This window comes from Myotis yumanensis, unplaced genomic scaffold (assembly GCF_028538775.1).
Source record: "Myotis yumanensis isolate MYYU_CA2020_CCGP unplaced genomic scaffold, mMyoYum1.0.hap1 SCAF_4, whole genome shotgun sequence".
In the NCBI taxonomy this organism is placed as follows: domain Eukaryota; kingdom Metazoa; phylum Chordata; class Mammalia; order Chiroptera; family Vespertilionidae; genus Myotis; species Myotis yumanensis.
The window spans coordinates 39,956,879-39,980,013 of record NW_027223755.1 but is presented as its reverse complement, the minus strand read 5'-3'; the positions used below and the strand labels follow the sequence as shown (position 1 = coordinate 39,980,013).

General features: G+C 40.3%; 1 protein-coding gene across 2 annotated transcripts in view; it reads left to right on the top strand.

Annotated features, from left to right (window-relative positions):
* Positions 1-11,419: 11,419 nt before the first annotated feature.
* The window catches only part of POC5 (POC5 centriolar protein), a 37,530-nt gene continuing 25,814 nt past the window's right edge, over positions 11,420-23,135 (top strand). The window contains exons 1-4 of one of the 2 annotated variants that reach the window (XM_070412208.1): positions 11,420-11,523; positions 14,939-15,023; positions 17,513-17,567; positions 19,574-19,651. In XM_070412208.1, the coding sequence (XP_070268309.1) occupies positions 14,940-15,023; positions 17,513-17,567; positions 19,574-19,651 (217 nt within the window). In that variant the 5' untranslated portion in view covers positions 11,420-11,523; position 14,939. Of the gene's footprint in view, positions 11,524-14,927; positions 15,024-17,512; positions 17,568-19,573; positions 19,652-23,135 lie in introns of both variants that reach the window. The other variant, XM_070412207.1, reaches the window with a different exon arrangement.

Here is a 23,135-nt window from a genome sequence, read left to right as displayed (position 1 = left end):
TAGTGTGTGTGTGTGTGTGTGTGTGGTGAGACCCTTAACATCACTCCCTTTGCAAACTTCAAGGATATAATACAATTACTGGTAATCACCAGGCAGCGCATTAAATCCCCAGAACATCTTAAAACTGAAAGCTGAAAGTTTGTGAAGTTCACAGACCTTAGTCTAATAATGTGCTATGTCTCCAGAAGTCACTCTTTTACTAACTTTAATAAACAGAAGACTTATGGTACAAAAATGAGAGAAAAAGGCCTATGACTATATCAGTTGACACCCGCATGAAAGCAAAATGTAAAAGATTATTAAATTCGTGAGGAAATAACCAAGATTATCTGCTTCTTTATATCAACCCTCAGTCTTCCTGATCCTATAGAATTAAAGGGTAATATGCAAATCGACTGAACAGCGGAACGACCGGTCACCATGGCATGCACTGACCACCAGGGGGCAGGTGCTCAGTGCAGGAGCTGCCCCCAGCCCGCAGGCCCGGATCGCCCAATCGATCAAGGCCTTCTGGTCAACCGCTTGGTCCCTTCCCCCAGCCAGCAGGCTCTGATCGCCTTATGGCGAACAGGTAACCTGGGGTGGGTGGCAGCAGGGGCAGGCTGGCTGCTGGAAGCCGGGGAAGGTGGCCCTGATCGCAGGCCAGGCCTAGGGACTGTACCCGTGCACAAATTTCGTGCGCCGGCCTCTAGCTTTAGATAAATAGACTAGAAGCAAATGGGTGTGGTAAGGGGAGGAGCAGGGGAGAGAGGAGGCATTCAATATGTGGGCCCATCATTTATATATTCGTGAGGAAATAACCAAGGATACATTGTAAAATAATTACCGCATCCATCAAATTGTTATGTTGCTTTATTTTCTGATCTCCTCCTTTGTGTCTGTGCACTTCAGTAAACCTCAAGGGCAGCACCTCTTGGTGAACTGACATGTGCAATTGTCACCTACAGAACACATAGATTACATTCTATATTTTCTGCTTAAGATGGCAGGAATTCAAGCAATTCATTTTGAAAAACTATTATTTCATTGATTAAGAGAAAAAAGACAGCTCTTTGGTGTTCAGAAAACTTACTCTAATAGGTCCTTTCCCTCACAGTCGTATAAGCTATTTATATTGTGCTCTAAGATACTTTACCCTCCATTTTTTAATTGAATATTTTAAAGCCAAGTCATAAAACACTTGTGTTTCACATACAGGGTGGGTCAAAGGTAGGTTTATAGTTGTTCATATGGAAAATAATACAATAAATAATAAGACAAGAATAAACTGTTTTATGTACTCACAACTATAAACCTATTTTTGCCCCACGCTGTATAATAAGTATGCATGTAAGTGTTGTTTGGCAAATACTATACTAAATGAGCAATTTAAAAACAGAAGGTATTTTACTCACAATTGTTCATAGATATTCAGTATAACTATAAATATACAATCAAAAGCCTACTTCTTCATAATTTGTACTTCTTCACAATCACAGACTTTAAAATATCAATTTACCTTAATCCAAGCAGTTCATGAAAATTCATTGTCAGGGAAGAACTGAAACTAGTGAAGAGAACAACGTGTTCTTTGTTTTTTACTTCAGTTACATTTACATAATGCTTAATTTTGTGATGACACATTTTGGAATATTGATTGTTTTCTTTAAAATGTACTGATAGCCTTAGTATATGCCAGAGGTTCAATCGGGTATTTAAAAAGTATACAGGAAAGAGAAGTTCCAGTAAATTAGTTATAAATCTTACCTTGTAAATTGAATTATTTCCTATGGAATAAGTAATTTTTATTTTGGGGAAATTTGACAGTCTTTAAAGCAATTACCCTCCAGAGTCACTTCACACTTAAGGAAGAGGGTATTTGATCCAGGTATCAAAAGCTGCAATTCCATGGGGGCTGCTTCACTTTGGACCCACCTTCAGGTACAGTGGTTTAGTGGTTACACTGCTACAACTGAAAACGGTCTGCCTCATTACATTTTTTATTAGACCATTGGCCTCCCCAAAATTTGGCCTCCCTTTGGAGAATCTCTGTCCGTGTTTTTATCAGAATAGCCCCTACTGTCAGCCCTATGATTTGTAGACTTGCATTTTGAGAATAAATTATCAACCTAAATAAAGAGGTAAACTGAGGCAAACTCAAATGACCAGTAATTGAGCAGGGGAATGTCAATTCAGGAAGCACAGATACTGAAGAATTGGTTGCCTAAAATATATATATACTAGAACTCCCAAAACAGAAACTGGAAGAGTACAGGGCAAGTTTATTTGGTTGTGAGGAGGGAGTGTTGTGGCCCCTGAATATCTGCTTTGTCCTTATTGCCATGACCCCATATTCATTGCTTGTACCTTTCTTCCTGTGGTGATGGGTGATTCCACCTGGTTTATATGCATTCTAGTTCCATTTGCCATTGTTTAGGATCAAGGGACTGTTGATATGATAGCTCCAACACTGGTAAAGAGCCAAAGAATTAGGCTCTTTGACTGATAGTTAAGGTGACTTCCCTTAGCCCTATGAATATAGACAGGAAAATCCTAGGTAAAATATTAGCAAATCAAATCCAACAATATGTAAAAACAGGCAATACATAACAGCAATTGTAGTTTTTTGGTATTTACCCGAGAACGAAAAAGTGTGCCCATAAAAAGACTTATATATGAATGTCAATAACAACCCAAACTGGAAATAACCCAAACATCGATCCACAGGGGAATAAATAAATTGTTGTATGTTTAGACAATGAATTGGCACTTAGTAATAAAAAGGAACAAATTACTGATAAGCACAATAACATGATGAATTTCAAAAACATTACACTGGGTAAAAGTGGCCAGGGTAAGAGAGTACATACTTATGACTTCACTTACATGAAATTCTAGAATAAGTTAAAAGTCATCTATAGTGATTTTTTAAAAAATCAGACCAGTGTTTCATTGAGGTAAGGGTTTGGGAGTGCTTCGTCTGTTGGGGCTGCTACAACAAAAATACCATAGACTGGGTGAGTTAAACTGCAAACATTTATTTCTCACAGTTCTGGAGGCTGGGAAGTCTGAAATCAAGGAGCTGGCAGAATCAGTGTCTGGTGGACGTCTGATTCCTGGTTCATAGACAGCTATCTTCTCTCTGTGTCTCACAGGGTAGAGGGAGGCTAACTACCTCTCTGGTCTCCTTTTTTTTTTTTTTTTTTAATATTTAAATAATTTTTATTTCTTAAAGTATTACAAAGAGTATTACATATGTCTCCTTTTTTCCCCCCCTTGACATTCCCCCGGCCCCTACCCCCCGCCCTCCCCGCCCCGTGTCTTGTGTCCATTGGTTAATCTTATATGCATGCATATAAGTCCTTCAGTTGGTCTCTTAATCCCCCCCCCAACCCTCCCCAGGCTTCCCACTGTAGTTTAACATTCTGTTCAATGTTGCTCTGCTTCTGTATCTACCCCTGTTCATCAGTCCATACTGGTCCCCTTTATTTGTCCCAACCTCACTGGAGTAGTCTCAACCTCACCAGGGCCGTCTGAGTCTCACCAGGGCCGTTTCAACCTCACCGGGGCCGTCCCTACCTCACGGGGGCCATTTCAACCTCATCGGGGTCGTCCCTACCTCACGGGGGCCGTTTCAACCTCACCGGGGTCGTCCCTACCTCACGGGGGCCGTTTCAACCTCACCGGGGTCGTCCCTACCACACTGGGGCCGTTTCAACCTGACCGGGGTTGTCCCTACCACACCGGGGCCGTTTCGACCTGACCGGGGTTGTCCCTACCAGACCGGGGTCGTCCCTACCTCATGGGGGCTGTTTCAACCTCACTGGGGTCGTTCCTACCTCACGGGGGCCGTTTCAACCTCACCGGGGCCGTCCCTACCTCACGGGGGCCGTTTCAACCTCACCGGGGTTGTCCCTACCACACCAGGGCTGTTTCAACCTGACCGGGGTTGTCCCTACCACACCGGGGCCGTTTCGACCTAACCGGGGTCGTCCCTACCTCACGGGGGCCGTTTCAACCTGACCGGGGTTGTCCCTACCACACCGGGGCCGTTTCGACCTGACCAGGGTCGTCCCTACCTCACGGGGGCCATTTCAACCTCACCGGGGTCGTCCCTACCACACCGGGGTCGTTTCAATCTGGTCTCCTTTTATAAGTGCACTAATGCCATTTATGAGGGCTCCACCCTCATGACCTAATTACTTCCCAAAGGCCCCACCTCCTAGTACTATCACATTGAAGGTTAGGATTTCAACATATGAATTTGGGATGGGGGTGGGGGTGCGGAGGGGGGACACACACTCAGTCCATTGCAAGGAGGTTGACTGCCATCTGGCACAAGTGAGCACTGAAAAGATGGCAGTCTTCTATATCTTGGTTTCTATTGCAATTACATAGGTAGATAAATTTGTCAAGTCATCAACCAATATACTTAAAAATATATGAACTTCATTATTACAAATTATACATTAAAAACTTGATTTAAAGAAAGGGTATTACTGAAAAGTGATGAATAAACAATCTTTTTTATAATTTTTTTTCTAAATCTCAATTTCAATTATTCCATTTTCTGACCACCACCTTTTCCTCTCTCACCCACTCTGTATATTAACAATACTACAATTCTTTGACCCCAGCAGGCCTTCCAACTTTTCATTCTTCTTCACTTCCCTCATGTCTTCCTTATCCCACTTAGATTCCATTGTCTATCTTTAGAATCACTCCCTTGCACACCTCATCATTCTCGCCCTGCATTTCAATTGGCTAAATAGTATCCCAGATTAAATCACTGTCTACTTCACATTTGCATCTAATCAGCTGAATGTGGTTGGAGAGAACTACACAACTAGGATGACTGGACTCGCTTTAAATTCATGACCACTAAGTGGCTTATGGTGCTACCAACATTGCCTTAGCTAACCCTCTGCCCCACCCTTCTCAGCAATTATTTCTTATCTTCTTATGGGTAGTCCCCAGGCCAAGGGCTTTCCAAAATAAAGAGGAATTCTGTAATTACAAGTGAAATAAGATTCTAGTCAGACAAAAGCAACAGTTTTCTGTTCTACTTTTTAAAAGACTGGTACTTTGTTAAATTCCTCTTTGATATCAAGTTTAAGTATTTCCTAGTATGACCATTAAAAGCCCTAGTTTTGAACATTAAATTTATTTCTCCCTTATTTGTAGAAAACATGCTAGTTATAGATTTAAATATTAAAATGGCTTTACTTTTACTCACTTGTAGTTACTTTATCTCAGTTACTGGATCTTTAATCAGTTTCAGATTATAATTATATTCTTTCTTTTTCCTTTCTTGTTTTCATATGGAAATTTCCCTAGATTTATAACCTGGTAGAATTTTTACAAGTTATCCCAAAATTTATGTCTAGAAAAAAATGAGTAGGTCTTCTTATTCCTTGTTTCTATCAGGGTTTTAAGTGGCAAACAATAAAATCTACATTGGTTGGCTTAGATGGAAAAAAATAATTAAAAGCTAATCGTAACTCACAGAAGCTCTGAGAGGGCTTGAGAATAGGAACAGTGTTCAGTTACTCCACAGCCGCCACTGCAGCTCCAACACCCCTGCTGCCACTGGCCGGCACCTCCACCAGGACTTGCACAGATGCTGCCCAGCCCATTCTAGTGATGCTCAGGAGCAGATGCCAAAAACTCTGGCATTGATGCCCCAAAAGCCCAATACTATAATGTTATCATCCTTTCCAGCTGACAAATTCTCCATGCCTTCCTTCTCCCATTGCTTGCTTCTAAACTAAAGCCATGTGCAAGTGCATCTAATTGGTAAAATCCAGGGCATACACCTCTGCCTGTGCTGCAAGGGAACCTGGGAAAGCCAGTTTTCAGTTTCAGCCTGGGGAAGTGGAACTCATAAGACAAGACATTTTCCAAACATGAAAGAATGTTCAAAGTGTGCTGGGCAATCAGATATATCCACAATGACAAATGTCCACAAGGAGAGATTTCTTTGTTAATGAGTACTTCCTCTACCTTAGGGTTTCAGCAAATAGTCAGAAAACCAATGGAAACATGGAAGTGATGATACTTACCAGGTACTGCAGTGTGTCCTCTTTCATAGAGGAATACGGTACCGATACCAGAATAATGCAATTGTCTCTTATTTCACCATATCCCAAATTCAGAGGGACTTCAGCTATAATCCCAACTTTAAGACAATAATGGTATTTAAAAGCATGGAAAACATTTTGCACAAATAATTCACCTGCACCAAAATCCAATCATTTTATAACTCCAAAAATACTGTCTTGATAATCAGATTAACCTCTTAATTTTTTATAGGTAGGATAGTTTGAACTCTGAAGAATAATTGTACCTTTTAAAGCTATTCTCATATTTACAAAATAATACCATAACATTCACTTTCAATATGATCATTTACAAAATAATACCATAACATTAACTTTCAATATGATCATTAACTTACTTCTTTATATAAATGCAAGATTTACGCTGGCCTGCCAGGATACATATTTATTTCTCTCTGTGTACCTGTTGACAATGCAAATAATAAAACTTTTTTTTTTCATTTTTCCCTGTCAGCAGCAATTATATAAATCACAGGAGTCTTGGAATCTCTGAATAGAATACAGAAAATTGAGTTCACTTAACCCTTTTGTGTTAAATTATTTTCAAATGTCCTTGTAGAATCACTGCCTTGTTTTTCCACATACACCTGCCTTGGTGGCCATGCAAGTGTGGGTCACACTGCCACCTGGTGTGGCTGGAACAAACTTACTTCCATTCTCTGGAAACTAGGAGAGCAGGGACCACACTCAGACCCTGCATCGCTGAGTCATGCTGCAGGCTCACTCTGTTCTGGTGGAATTTGCAGGCATACTGAAATAAGGAAAGAGGTTGCATCAACAGCTAACACAAATCATTTTATAGAGGATGGAGAAACCATAAATATTCAGCATTTTTAACTCAGCAAATGTTTATTAAAGACCCACTGCAGGTGAGGTCTGTGCTTGGTCCTATAGGTGACAGAAAAATGAGGAAGGCACAATCCCTGCCCCAAAGGATCTAGTAATTACAGCAGAATACAAAATGAGTTGAGCATACAAAGCACATGAGTGAGAAAGAGATCATAAGAAGTACTATAAAAACAAAACAAAACAAAACAAAAACAGACTTCTTTGCCAGGCTGGTGTGTCTCAGTGGTTGAGTGTTGATTTATGAATCAGGAGGTCACAGTTTGATTCCAGGTCAAGGGCACATGCCCAGGTTGCGGGCTCGATCCCCAGTGTGGGGTGTGCAGGAGGTAGCTGATCAATGATTCCCTCTCATCATTGATGTTTCTCTCTCTCTCTCTCCCTTCTTCTCTGAAATCAATAAAAATATATATTAAAAAAAAACAACAAAAAAAAAAACCAAAAACCCACAGACTTCTTAGAGGAGTGGTATTTAGGATAAGCCTTGAAGGTGATTTGGGATTTTATGGTCAGAGACAGGTTAACTGAAGAGGATGAGAAAAGATACATACCAAAAATACTAAAATAGTAAATTAAAACCTCTAGTTTTTTTTAAAGTCTTATTTTGTTTTTATCTTATTTTATCATCAGCAAAGTGTACAAGAGAAAAGTTACAGTTTTCAGTCAACTGTGATTAGAAACTATTAGAAGGGTGAAAATATTTAAACTGCAAAACTGACAAACTTTGCTTTTCCTAAAAATTAATTTCTAAATGGTAGTGTTTGGTACCATATATCCATCAAGTTTTCTTCAAATCCCTTTTGCTTCCAAAAAAAGACAAATCCCTCCCATATAGATTTTTCATCATTTTAGTAAGATAGTATTATTTATAACTTTAAATAATTTAGGTAATATATTTATATTATGTTAATACAATTACATCTTCACTGACCATAAATTAATTAATAACTTCACTTTTTAAAAATATGTTCTTATTGATTTCAGAGAGGAAGGGAGTGGGAGTGAGAGATAGAAACATCAAAGATGAGAGAGAATCATTGACCAGCTGCCTCCTGCATGCCCCCCACTGAGGCTCGAGCCCCAAACCCAGGCATGTGCCTCAATCAGGAATCTAACCTTGACCTCCTCTTGGTTCCCAGGTTGACATTCAACCACTGAGCCATACCAGTGAGGTGATAGCTGTTCACTTTTAAAGTTGTGTGTTTTTTTCTAAAGATGCTTGGGTGTTGATTCATAGAAATCCAGAAATCAACTTCATTCCCTCATTCTCATGGTAAAATTGATGCTTTTATACTGTAGATGTCAATATCTTCAACTGTTGTTTCAGTTATTTGAATTAGAGTTTAGACAGGGCTATCATGTTATTTTGCAATCTTGAATTTAAATTTTTATTTTATAGATGAGTATGTACTTGGCATATGTTTTTCTTAGAATTCTGGGGTGTTTCGTAAATTTTGTAAGTGTTCAGGGTCATATGTAGATATAAATCAATGACTTGTGTTTTCAATACAATGGTCTTCAAATACATACCCACTCATTTTGGGAAAATAATGATTCATATAAATTGAATAAATCCCAACATAAAATGCTTTTTAAATATAAAATTCTAAAAACCCATAAATTTTAAAAAGAACTTTTAACTTTTTTCATATTAACAAAATCTATATATTTTTTAAGTTATATGATAGAGATTGCTTTATGTAGTATTTGGATTATGTATGTTATATATCAATAGATAAATATGACACTTGACGATTTCAAAATCTCATTTTTCTTCTGAAAGTTTGTAGAATATACATGGCATTTAATTAATCTGGGGTTTATTATTTGCTTTTTTCTTAATAAAAATTCTAAAGAGCAAAAGTCATTATAAAAATTAAATCTTAAACTTTAGAGATAAATATGCAATAGAGTATTATAATATATAATAATGGTTAATATTACATCACAATTTTGCATATTATCAAATTAAATTTTTACTGTGAATGTATTTCTGGTCCCATCATTTAATGATGCAGAATTTTGTAATGACTAGTAGCAAAATATATGTGAAATGGCCTAGCACATTGCTTAGTACATAACGAGTACTCCTGTACATTTTGGGTTAAGCACTCTAAAATGTAAGATCTTTCCTTTCTCTCTGAGCTGAATTACGCTGATCTGCAAACCCACCCTCAGAAGCCCTAAAGACCCACGAATACAGCATCTGTATAGCACTCAAACATCCGTGGGACTCTGTAACATTGTTCTCTGTAAAACTAATTAATCCTGCCTCACGGCTAGTCCCAGATTGTTTGATCAGGAAAAGGAAATTCTAAGGATAAGAAGCTTTTTTCATATGGCTAGAGGATGGTAACAGAGAGGTTCAAGAATGAGTCTTTATGATTAGGAAGAACAGAAGGCGGATGATGAGAGTTAAGAAATAAACTCCCTTCTGCAATAAAAGAGCCAGGAAGTGCTGTGTAGCAAAATGCAACTGTGGAATCCAGGAAATCAAAATATTCTGTACAAGCTCTTACTCCTCTACAAATACCCACCCCTGCACAGCACTGCTACACTGCCTCGCCTGCAGACCACTGCAGCCATGATTCCTGCCAACTACCTGTGTCTTTGCTTATTGACAGTCTTTCTTCCTCTGGAGAGGACATCCTCTGACTCAATTAAATGTGTTCAATGAGCTCTGGCCGGGTAGCTCAGCTGGTTAGAGCATCGTCCCAATAGACCAAGGTTGCAGGTTCCATCGTCAGTCAGGGCACATATAAGAATCAAGCAATGAATGCATAAATAAGTGGAACAAGAAATTGATGTCTCTCTCTTTCTCTAAAATCAATAAATAAACATTTAAAAAACATATTCAATGAATCTATCCTTTTGGCTCTCATTGTATGAAAGGATTTTAAATACACTGTGTAGTCCAGCTACAAAAGATTTGTTTGGAGACATGCATTGTGAGCCACTTGCCAAAAATAATCTACCATGTTCTTTTGATGGATGGATGGATGGATGGATACATAAATAGACACTTAAATATATATCATCTATCCATCACTAAAAATATATTCCCTTCTCTAGTAAAAAAATAAAAAAAAATGAAGCTGGGTGAATAGCTGCCTAATCAGGCAATGTGATACGTATGGAAGTGAAATATACCCTGGTCATCCCTTTAGTTCAAGTTGTTTTCATCTCTTTCTGGAACATCTAAAAACATCTAATTGAGCTTTAAATGAAATCTCAAATCCTTAACAGTCAGGTCCCCACCTCCATCTGTAGCCTCATCCTGTGCCACTCTGCCCCTTACTAAGACTACTTTCTGGCTTTTATGCATTCCCCAGATACAATAAGCACTTTCTTATCTCAATGTCTAGGCCACTGTATTTGTTTTCTAGGGATGCCATAACTAATTTCCACAAACTGGGTGGCTTAAACAACAGAAATGTATTCTCAGTTCTGGAGGCCAGAAGCCAAAATCAATGTGTCGGCACGGCTGTGCTCCCTCTGAAAGCGCTAGCAGATCTTTCCTTGCCTCTTCTAGCTGCTAGTGGTTGCTGGTAATCATTTATGTTTCTTAGTTTACAGATGCATCACTCAATCTCTGCCTCCATCTTCTCTCCTGTATCTCTCTCTGTGTCTAAATTTCCTTCTATAAGGACATTAGTTATTGAATTTAGGTTCACCTCAATCCAGCATGATCTAATTTAACTTGATTGCATTTTGTAATGACCCCACTTCCAAGAACGGTCACATTCACAGGTACTAGAGATTAGGACTTGAACATCTTTTTTTTCTGAGGACACTATTTAATCCGTAACAGTCACACTGTTCCCAACACTTACTGATAGGAACATGGACTCCCAGTCTACCTTAATTTGAATACCAGTTCTGCTCTTAATAGCCATGTGATCATGGGCAAGTCACCTCTTTGGGCTTCTGTTTTCATATCTGTAAAATGAGGATGGAAACACCATCTCTATCACGGAGATAATCTGAGAATTAAATGAGTTGAGTACAGTGTCCAGAACACAGTTAAATATTCAGATTCCCTGGCCCTGCTCAACACCCAAGGAATTCAGAGAGAGGGTTCAGGAATGTGTATTTTTTTAAAAAGCACCTGTAGACGCAGATGACTTTTATGCATGAAGACCACACGCATAGATTGGGTATTATCGAAAGACAACAGCGTTCCGCCCTGGCTGACTTCAGCCCTGCTCAGCAGCCCAAATCCCGTTTCAGAAGGGGCTTGCGGTCGGCACTCGCAGAACGGAACTGAGCATGCGCTCCCAGACGCTCCGCAGGGCTCCTTAAGACCCCGCCCTCTCAGGACCAGAGGGCGGGGCTTTCCTTAGTAACTTAACTCCGGTTTCTCCCGGCCGCGGTCTAAGACCCCGCCCCCGGCTGGCTGACCAATCACACGTCAGGTTGCTGAAGGTCGGGGCCAATGCCCAGGGCCGTCCTTAATTCCTCCCTGCAGTTTGAAACTGTCAGGCTGCTGCTAAGGTAGCCACGGTACTGGCTGTGGCTTTAGCAGGGAGCGGCGGGCGGACGCGGACGGAGGAGTCGGGGTTCCTGGAGAGCTGCGACGGTGGGTAGCGGCGCCCTGGGCGACCCCGAGCCCCTGGCGGAGGCAGCGGAGAGGGCTTTAAAGTGCTTTGGCCCAGATTTCCGCCCCCGGGCTCCGGGCTGGGAGCATCGCCCCCTAGACCCGGCCTTTCTGCTGTTCTGCGGGGCGGCAAGGTCGTGAGCTTTTCCTCTCCGAGTCGTGGCGAAGAGAGGGCAAGAGGAGGGATGCCTCAAATATAGCGGTTGCTGTCCCAAAGGTTCTGGCCATTTAAAACGTTAAGGGGGGGTTGGGGGGGAGGAGTAACCATGCCAAACGCTTCCTTGTTTTTAAGTAAGAATGTGATTAAAACAGGGGTGGGTAGGAAAGTGATCGGAAAGAACTAGCCCTTTGCCGACTCGCAACTGCTTTCCCGTCTGCTGCGAGCCCTCGGCGTGGGAGCGGCCCGCGCGCCCTGTCCTTGCCTGCAGGTGACCGGGTCCGCGAGGGGCGCGGGGCGCACCCTGCCGCCGGCTTGCACCTGTCACCCCTCCTCTGCCTCTGAGGGCTTACTTTTGAGTTCCCGGAAGGAGCCCTCTTTCCCCATCAGCCAGGTGATTACCAAGGCGTACTTTGGTTTACCTGGCCATAAAGAAGCCCTCGGAACTTTTTATCCCTGGTTTCTGACGTTTTGGGTTAGAAAACACTGAAAATTTAGTGAACCGATGTACATCCGCCACCCGTGAAAGCAAGCTTCATTTTCCTCCTTTGTTTCTGAACCCAGGAGAAGTACTGCTACCGTTGCAGAGTTTCACATAAACGGCCATACTTTGTTGGCATCACAGCAGGGCAGGTGGAAGATTGAGCACGTATTTTCCGAAAGTACAGTAGTTGTTTCGTGTCTGCAGTGTCTCTATTCAAAGACTCCTATAAGTCCGACCATACTGTGCAGTTCATTTGTTTTTTTAAATAATCAGCCCCACCCCACCCCCACTCCTATACTTCACTGACCAGCAAGCACATCCTAAAGGAAGAAGTGGATGGAAACAGAGAGGGACCACGTTACCACAGGGGTGGGTTTGACGTCCTGTGGAGCAGCCATTCCTTGCTGAGATGTATGTGCTTATTTTATCCTTCCTAAGTGGCTTAGCGAAAGTCAGGCAGGCAGAGATTTAGTTCACTTATCGTGTGTATATTCAGGAACAGCCACGGAATAAAGTTGAGCTATCCTTTCCACAATCTAGCCCCAATCCATGTTTCTTCTAATATTGCGGTTTCCCTGGATTCGCCCTTTCTGCTTCAATTTCCTCATCTCACTTACTTTTCAGCCCACTGTGATTGAGACCTGTTCTACTTTCCACTGAAACTGTTCAGGGAAATGTCATAGCAACTTCCTGACTGCCAAATTCAAGGGATTCTGTCCAGTTCTCATCTTTCTTTGGTACGTGACTCTGACTTCCTTCTCTAAGCTTTTGTGATGCTGTTCTTTCTGATAGTTTTATTGATCTTTGTAGTCTTCTTTGTTGGCTTTTCTCTCCCCACTTTACATGTTAGTGGTCGTGGTTTTAACCTTTGTCTCACTATGGTAGTGGCCCTTCACTTTATTAGGGTTGTAGTTTCCTCTGAACACATATTGGAAGCTAAGGATCCTCTTCCTAGAAAAATACACACATGTGCATTTATACTAAAAATAGTGCATACAATTTGGGTACATGGATTTCGGAGTAAGAAATTTTTCTATCGCTCCTTTTCATCGGTGATCTTACCCTCTCGTTCTTCAGCATTTCCTATTCTGATGATTCCTCAAACTGTACCTTCAACCTAAGCTCCAAAGCAGGGCTCCCACATTGTTTAACTCCAGGAAGCACCATTCACGTTGCAACCACTGTAAGTGGCAGTCACAGCATACAGGGTGGCCATATGCTACATACCTGCAGCTTCATCTCAGTACCTCACAGGTACTTCACACCCAAAACATCTGATGTTGAACCTAGTGTTCTTCCTCTCAACCTGCTCATCTTCCTACATTTCTTGCCTTGGTGAGTGGCACTATCATCTATCTAGTTATTCAAGTCAGACTCCTGGAAGCCATTAACAATTCCTCCCTTTAATCCCTGAACCAATTATTAACCATGGTCTCTCATTTTCATTGCCATAACACAACTGTCTCATAGTCATACCCTCCATCTACTTCCCATTGCTGACTCCTAGATTCGGGCTCTCATTTATCTCCTGGATTACTGCTAGAGGGAACACTTACTTCTTGGACTACTGCATTCGGCTCTCAGTTGATCTCTCTTTCTTCAGGACCCCAACTCTCTAATTCATCTTGAAAGTTGCCAGAGTGATCATTCTAAAAGACAAGCATGATCTGGTCATCACTTGTTTAAAACATTTTAATAACTTCTCTAAAATAAAGACCAAACTTTTTAACGTGACATAATCATGATCTTTCGTGATCTGGCTGCTCTCAGCCAAGTCTTGCTTTGCACCCTTTGCTTACAGCCTTAACTACTATACTTATGTTCCTAGCATACCTGTCTATGCCTCTGTGTCTTTGCTTATGCAATTCTACTGCCTAGTATACCCTGCTAACTTTTATCTGTCTTTCAGATGGCAACACTGGGGTCATTTTCTCTATTAAAATTTTCTCTGGTTCCATTCTTACTTCTTCACACCCTCAGGATCTCACCCCATGAAAAATGGCTACTCCTGCCTCCTTTATTTGCACCTCTTTTGTTTAGGGTCTATCAGCACTTTTTTCATCAGTCACTTATATACCTATCTGGCCCCTCCCTATAGATTATAAGTCCTTGAGGACTCATCTTACTTCCTCGCCAATGTCTTACATGTTACTAGTATTCAGATAGTTTGAATATTCACTACTTGTCTTTTAAATAATTTACTTACTAGTTACTAAAAGTACTTTTATTTTTTATTTTTTTTTATTAAGACTTTCAACAATTTTTCTATGTGCGTATTAGAATCTGTTGTTTTGTATAGACTTACTTTTCTTAAAATAATACTTCCCAAAGGTAAGTTTCCCAAGCAGGGAATTTGCACAAATTGTTCATTCTCCTTGGTTCAGCATCTTCAAAGAAAGTGCACAACATCTAGGTTGACACACATTGTTAAGAACAGAGATCACAATCCATTATTCTCAGCCCTCCACTGTGCGGACGTTTCTGAGGGGCCTCCGTTTCTCTTTAACCTTTCATGTATTTGTTTCATCTCCTTTGCTACTTTATAAACTCACTAATTTGGAGAATTGAGTCTTTAACTATTTTTTATTGTCCAATGATTTTGTCTATGGTTGCTCTAATATGTGGAATGATTTTAAAATATCACAATTATTGTTTTGGATGGTGCTCCATCTCTATATAAGGAATTCTATTTTAGTTTAAATATTGAAGGGGGAAAAACTAAAGTTAATGTTTACTGTTTTATAGTATTTTTACAGAATGTCATCAGATGAGGAGAAATACTCATTTCCAGTTATGCAGAATGACTGCAACCAAAATAGTTCAAGCTCTTCAGATCTTCAGGTAGGAAGACATGTCTAAATTTGTTATGACTTACTTATTTTCAACAAATAGTATGAGGGAAAACTGGGAATATATTTTTCATTCATGCCATTTACATTTATAATTATAATCTATAATAATAAAAGGGAAATATGCTAATTAGACCAGACTTCCGGATGAAGCCCGGGCCAGAGGGAAGCCGCCGGGCCCCAGGTGCCTGCCGGTGGCAGGAGGAGGGAAGCTGGGGTCCCGGGTGCCAGAGGGAAGCCGATGCCAGCAGCCAGGGGAAGGAAGGCCTACTCTTGCACAAATTTTCATGCGTTGGGCCTCTAGTGTGTATATAATGTATAATGTATATCAGATTACCAAACTTTAGGAATTATTTTACAAACTTTGGGAAATGCCTTACATTATTTTAATCTTTCTGAAAATAATCATGAGCTCTTTACTCATTGTACAAAGGCTTCCAACAACACAATGAGAGAAGCTGTAAATCTCAAACATTTTTTTCTTGGAATTTTCTCATTGTAGCTATCTCTTTATGAATGCTACTTTCACTTTAATGCCAATTAATACAACATCAAACCATCCAAAGTTCTGAGGCCTAGATTCCTTAGTGTTCTACTCTAGGTTCTAGTCCCTGTTGCCACAACATTCATCACATTCTGCTGCTTGGACAGTGACAGATAAATTGACTGCAGAAGGTATGGGTTTTATATGAAACGCTCTGAATTTCTTTTATTTCTAAATGTTTTATCAAAAATATGGATTCAGATTTCTAGAGTAGGTTTTAATCGAGAGAATACTAACATGGTATATCTTGAATTTTATAATTATATCACTTAAGAGGGAAAAAGCTGGACATTATGTTTGTTACGTTATGTTGAGTAAGTATAATATGAGAAAAGCTTCAAGAAAATATTTTATGAGCAAATATGTTCCTTTAATTGAAATTACAAATTTAAGACTTTGGGAAGCTGCTGTTAAAGTATCTGTGATTATTTACTAGTAAAGAAGCATTCGGGAATTGTGAAAGATGTTGTATCCTTGCCTTCCCTTTGGATGGTACCTCTCCAACTTGGTGCCATCTTTTTAGGTGTCAGTGCTTTCCTGTACTCTTCATCTCTGTCTTATCCAGACATGTTTCTAGAGGGACCTAATTAACTCATTTATACTTGTGATATTATGATTTATAATAAATATGTATTTGGTCTTCATTCTGGTTTCTGGCACAGAGTTCCTAAAACATTATAATTTCTTAAGTGATGAGAATGATAAAGGTGTCTTTTATTATGAGGTTACTTTTGCACCCACACCTAAAGATGAAGGCTGGTTGCCAGAGGAACGAATTATGTAATTAGAGGATTGGAAATTTCAGTCCTACCCCCAAACTTCCCAGGAGGGGAGAGGGGCTGGAAATTGAGTTCAGTCACCAATGGCCATGATTTAATGAATCATGCCTATGTAATGGAGCCTCCATAGAAACCCCCCAAAAAAAAGAATTCAGGGAGCTTCTGGGGTGGTGAGCCACATGGAAGTGCTGGGTGACTGGCATGCTAAGAGAGGGCATGGAAGCTCCAAGCCCCTTCCTCATACCTGGCCCTGTGCCTCAATTTATCTGGCTGTTCTTGAGTTATATCCTTTTATAATATACTGGTAATCTAGTAAGTGAAATGTTTGAGTTCTGTGTGTTACTCTAGGAAATTAATTGAAAGTTGGGGGTGCGGGGAGCTGTCTTATAGGACTGAACCCTTAACCTGTGATCTGATGCTAACTCTGGTGGATAGTGTCAGATTGAGTTGAATTGTAAGATACCCAGCTGGTGTCCAAAAGCCCATACATTGTAATTGTTGGGTCCAGACCCCTTTTTTATTAAAATGTAAGCACCTTGTAAGATCTCAAGTTGTTTTGGTAGGAGACAAAGCTTTACATCAAAATAATAAATCTCTAGAGTAGAATTTAAGACAGGGATAAGGAAGGGTTTTCTAGACACACCAGAAATAATTTTGTGTTATTGGTTATCTGCTTAGAATGTCAGCCCAACTAAGAGTCTGTTTATTAGTAACCCTCAACTTACAACCCTACTGGTTCTTTTTTTTTTTTTTTTTAATATATTTTATTAATTTTTTGCAGAGAGGAAGGGAGAGGAATAGAGAGTCAGAAACATCGATGAGAGAGAAACATCGATCAGCTGCCTCCTGCACACTCCCCACTGGGGATGTGCCCGCAACCAAGGTACATGCCCTTGACTGGAATCGAACCCAGGACCCTTGAGTCCGCAGGCCGACGCTCTATCCACTGAGCCAAACCGGTCAGGGTTACCCTACTGGTTCTTGATTACCGTTGAAAGCCTACCCATGTCCTATTGTTGAAAATATTTCAAAATATAATAATATAAAATAGCTATACACTTTTATACATAGTAAATATGTACAGCTTTTGTTATTCTTTTGCCTGAGTGTCCATTGCAACAGTGTTATAAAACATTATTTATTATTGGTTTCTCATAGGAAGAGTATGAAGAATTGCTTCGTTATACTACAGTGACTCCAAATATTGAACCAGGTACTTCACAGCCATCTCATTCTAAGGGAGAAGTGGTGCCAGATGTTAGATTTCATACTATAATTGATGATATTCTTCAGAATCAAAGTTATGTATAGTTTTCAAAACATCTCCTAAGATGTTATTTGAGCTTATTAATGTAATTGACTTATGATTGTGAAAATGCTTCTCCAGTCAATGGTGAATATCACTATTATCTGGGGAAACTCTTTACATTTTAATATGTTATTCTTGGCTCTTAATATGACAGCTGGATCTTAGAGCTTCCTTTGACTTACTTTTCTGAAAGTAATAAATTTAAAGCAACACTGTAGCCAATGCATATCTCTTAGTGAAATATGTAACATCTCTGTATTTGTTCTAATGGTTATTTGTCAGGATTATCTTGAAAAATAAATGCCCAATCCCCCAAATTAAAGATGGTCCATAGGTAGCCCTCAGAACCCCTTAAGTTTATGAACCATGTGCTGGGACTTTGTCAGCAGTATTTATATAGGCATAGAGGACTGTTTGAATTATCACCACAAACGTGAATCCATCCTTAGACTATGTCAGTGACAGAATTGAGAGCTAGAGCTAATACAAATCAGGATGTATGATGATAGATGAGTAAAAGGTTGAAAAAGAAGGATGAAGCTCCTTTTACCTATTTGTCCCTTATTTAGCAAAGTACAGGATCCCAAACAGCTCACTCTAAATAAGGGTACAGAAAGCCCTTATAAAACAGCTCTGATAATGGGCAGTTATCAACAATAAATAAACCCTAAGGATCCCTCCTTGAAGGCACATGACACAGCCTACTCACAGTCAGCAGGCTCCTCGTTTTCTTATAAGTCACAGCCCTAGTGTCTATTGTCCTTCTCCCTCTGTAGACATGGCCTTTCCATTGCTTCTCAATCTTTGACCTGTTGCATTGGATCAACAAGTAGACTACAATTGTAAAATACATATACTTATTCTACCACTGAACCATTTTAGCACTGAATACTTTCTATCCAAATTTATTGATCTTTAAGAGATACGACCCTTGAATTCATTTTTATATCAGTGATATTGACTATGTTTTGATTATACTGGCACCTCAACATGGAGTTCCTACTGAGCAAACCCAAAGTGTTGCATACTCCCTTACAAACGAATTTAGGCAATTAGTGTATTAGCCCTCTAAACCTCTGCCCTTAAGGTGGTCACCAAAAGCTTGTTTGCTTTTCCATTGGCTACAGTATTACTGTACTGTTGTTCCTAGTGACACAACACAGGAGTTCTTTCCATGCCCCAACTCTGCAACCTTTCACGGTTATCACTTGAGACTTAAGACCCCTGTTCTTTTCTGATATGTAGGGTAGTATTTGTTTATGCTCTGCCTTTATCAAAAAGGACTTGAGACCTAAGCATACAACATGCAGAGAATTTAGGTTATCTTGATTTACACATGGACTTGGTTAGAATGGACTATGTAAATTTATCATCCCATTCCCTTTATTCTTGGTATTGCCATTGTTTAGTATAAGTGAGGTGTGTCAGAGTTGGCAAAGTCATTCTTGTGAGGTTTTTCCCACTTTCCTTTTCACCATGTATTGACTAAAGGTTCCTGAGGTGGAAGTAAGGAAGTCCCTGTTTTGGGGGGAACGGGTGTCACTTTAGTTTGATTGCAGCTAGTGAAAAGCAGCCAGCCCCGGGAAATATCCAATGTTATTATACAGCATAGCCTTTTCTAAGTTCTAATGTCATTCATCCACTGATTCTCAGTGTGAATTGAATGCCACAGTAGACTGACTTCTCTTTCATCCATATTTGGTGGGTGGAATTGAGTTTATTAATATAAGACTTTTTCTAGTTTCAGAATCTTTTCTTTATTCTTGTTCCCTTTTTTTAATGTTCCTCTAATCCACCATGTTATATTTTCTTTGTTCTAAAATCTTATTTATATACCTCAACCTTCTTAAGTTAGGTGTGTGTGAATAGATATTTTATTTAAGAGTGCTTTGGGGTGTTTTTCTTTACAGTAAGAAGAGAAAGAGAAACAAGGACGGAAGTTAGAAAAGGATGTGATTTAAATATTTCAAGTCATTCAAAGACAGAAGGTATTACTTTTCTTTAGCTTGTTTTTATTAATATACAACATTTTGTGGTTTGATGAATATTATCTATGTAGTAAGAGGAATATTTTAGCATATTATTGACAGGATTTTAAAATGCTGTTGTTGCTAATTTATTAATACTATTTAAAATAATTTTATAATAATCAAAATAGTACAATTAAGAAAAACAGGTTTATTTATTATACTATGTGACATCCTTTCTTAAATCTCCTAGGTTAGAGGGCAATTTTATTTTTAATATACTTTTATTTTTTTGTTATGGCTCTCTTTATTATTATTTTTTTAAATTTTTTATTTATTAAGTTATTACATATGTGTCCTTATCCCCACGTTACACCCCCTCCCCCACTCATGCTCTCACCCCCCTGTTGTCTGTGTCCATTGGTTAGGCTATATGCTTGCATATAAGTCCTTATTTTTATTGTTTTCAGAGAAGGAAGGGAGAGGGAGAGAGAAAAATACATCAATGATGAGACAGAATCATTGATCAGCTGCCTTCTGCACGCCCTTTTACTGGGGACTGAGCCCACAACCCAGGCATGTGCCCTTGATCAGAATCTACTGGGGACCCTTCAATCCCCAGACTGACGCTCTATCCACTGGGCCAGACTGGCTAGGGCAAGAGGACAAATATTTTTAAAGATTCAAAAGGATATCAGATAGTTTGGCAGATTTAAATTTTGCATAATGCATCATTTCCCAATTTTCAGGCATTTGTGTACTAACTTTATGATTTTCTTCCTATCTTTATTCCACCTATTCTATCATTTAAGTGTTTTCATATATATTAATTTTTAGCTTTTTATTTTAAAAGAAAAATGTTACATATGTTATTACTGTTTACAGCATAAAACTAATATAATCTTGTTACAAATGGAAAGCAATGGTAAAAATAAATGCAGCTCAAACAAGTTACTAAAGTTTGGTTGAATACTATTGGTGGTGGTGTGTTCAGCCTGATTAGCAAGTGTTACAGAGGTTTTAAAAGCATACTAGCACCAGATTGAAACTTTTTCTTTGACATAGAATAAATAATATAGTAAAAATAGATCACTTTTCATACTAGGTGATTCAATGTTATTTAATGTAAGGGCCATTTAAGCCACCATATAAGAAGTGCCTCTATCCTTTAGTTTTCTCACTTATAAATAGAAGGCTTGGGCAATGTAATTTCTGGGGGATCTTCCAAGTTTTTTTTTTTCCTTCTTTTACTTTTATTAGTATTTATTTCATGCTGAATTTACTCTCAGGCTTAAGTTTTTGTTTCTTCAGTTTCTTCTGTGGTATCTTTTTCTTCCGTGCAACCTCCTCTTCTGGTTTGGAACAGTCTGCAATTTTTCAGTAAGGATCATCTCAATGTGGCAGGGAGAGCTCATGTATAGGTTCATCTGCCCACGAGCTCTCTAAGTTCTGTACCATATCTTAAGAGTTTTATTCACCTGGATGTGCTCAGTGACCAGAGACTCTACATCTGAACCCTTAAGCTCAGCATTACTCTCTACATTTTTAAGTATGTGCAGCAAAAATTTAGCACTCTTTTTGGGCCACCGACTCTGTGTCCAGCATAACTGTTTGGACTGGACACACCTACCAACTCTACCATTGTAACGACAGAATAGCACATATAGCTTCTATAATAAAAGAGAAACATGCAAATTAACTGTCCCTCTGCTATGCTGAAGTCACGCCCACAAGCCAATCAGGAGCAAGTATGCAAATTAACCCAACTAAGATGGCGGCGGCCACAGAGCTGGAGCAAGCAGGAGGCTTGGGTTGCCCCTGGCGATGGAGGAAGCCAAGCTTCCTGCCTGCCCTGGCTGGTCCTGGGCTCCACTCAAGGCTACAAAGTTTCAATTATAGAAGATAAATAAATCCCAGAAAAAAAAGGAGAGGCTGGGAGCTTGGGTCGCCGGGGGGCATAGCCAGCCTGAAAACGGCCATCAGCCCCTCACCCAGGCTGGCCAGGCACACCAGCGGGACCCCCCCACCACCCTGAAGGGGCTGTGGGCAGCCTGAAAACGGCCCTCAGCCCCTCACCCAGGCTGGCCACACCCCCATGGGCTGAGGGTCCCTGCTGGGGGGCTTGGCCAGCCTGCAGACAGCCATCAGCCTCTCACCCAGGCTGGCCAGGCACCCCATTAGGGACCCCCACCGTGAAGGGGGTGTGGCCAGCCTGAAAACAGCCATCAGCCCCTCACCCAGGCTCACCACACCCCCATGGGGTGAGGGTCCCCACTGGGGGTCTTGACCAGCCTGCAAACAGCCATCAGCCCCTCACCCAGGCTGGCCAGGCATCCCAGCAGGACTCCCACCCTGATCCGGGACACCCTTCAGGGCCCCCACCCATGCACCAGGCGTTTATCCTATATAATAAAAGGGTAATATGCAAATTGACCCTAACAGCAGAACCACTGGGAATAACTGGTCACTATGACACACACTGACCACCAGGGGGCAGACGCTCAATCCAGGAGCTGCCCTCTGGTGGTCAGTGCGCTCTCACAGGGGGAGCTCTGCTCAGCCAAAAGCCAGGCTGCCAGCTGCCAGCACAGTGGTGGTGGCAGGAGCCTCTCCCGCCGCCTCAGCAGCTCTAAGGATGTCCGACTGCAGCTGAGGCCTGCTCCCCGCTTGCAAGTGGACATCTCCTAAGGGCTCCCGGGCTGCCAGAGGGATGTCTGACTGCCAGCTTAGGCCCGATATCCCGGGGAGCAGGCCTAAGCCAGCAGGTGGACATCCCCCTCGGGTTCCCAGACTGTGAGAGGGCACAGGCCAGGCTGAGGGACACCCCCCCCCCCCCCCCGAGCCTCTAGTAGCTTCTATAAAATGACATCCTTCAAATACATGGTGGCTTTTTGGATTCCTATCCCCATGATGGCCTTGGCAGTTTCACAAGTGTGCTTAAAGTGAACTTAAAGATCTGAACCTCTTAATTTGCCTGATTTTGTGGGGTTTTCTTGGTCAAATGAATAGCGAACCAAGATTCCATTTTTTTTAAAGGTGAGTGTATTATTAAAAAAAAAAAAGCAGAGTCCATGAATGCAGATCTTGTTAGTAAAATCTAGTAAAAAAATACTATTCATGTGCCTTATTATTTGAGTTCCTAAACCATCTTTAGAATATATAGGTAGTGCTACATAGTGTGACTAGCTTAAACCATTTGTTTATATATTTTATGCAAAACATACGTATTAGAGAATGATTTCCTCCTTTTGCAAATATTCTTGATTTACTTTTAAGTAACAAGTTCTATAGTAGATTTATCTTTATTTTTGTCTTGAGTCATTCAGTAAGGAAGAGAGAAAAGCCCTTCAGTCTTAGTCATAGGACCCTCATAATAAAAGTGTGATATGCAAGAAATGATGATCAGTAGTCTCTAATTCCAACATACATGTTTGATAAAATATTCTGTGCTTTTTTAAAGATAGATACCAGTTCTCTTTCTGGCTCTGGCTCTCACTCCTATCTC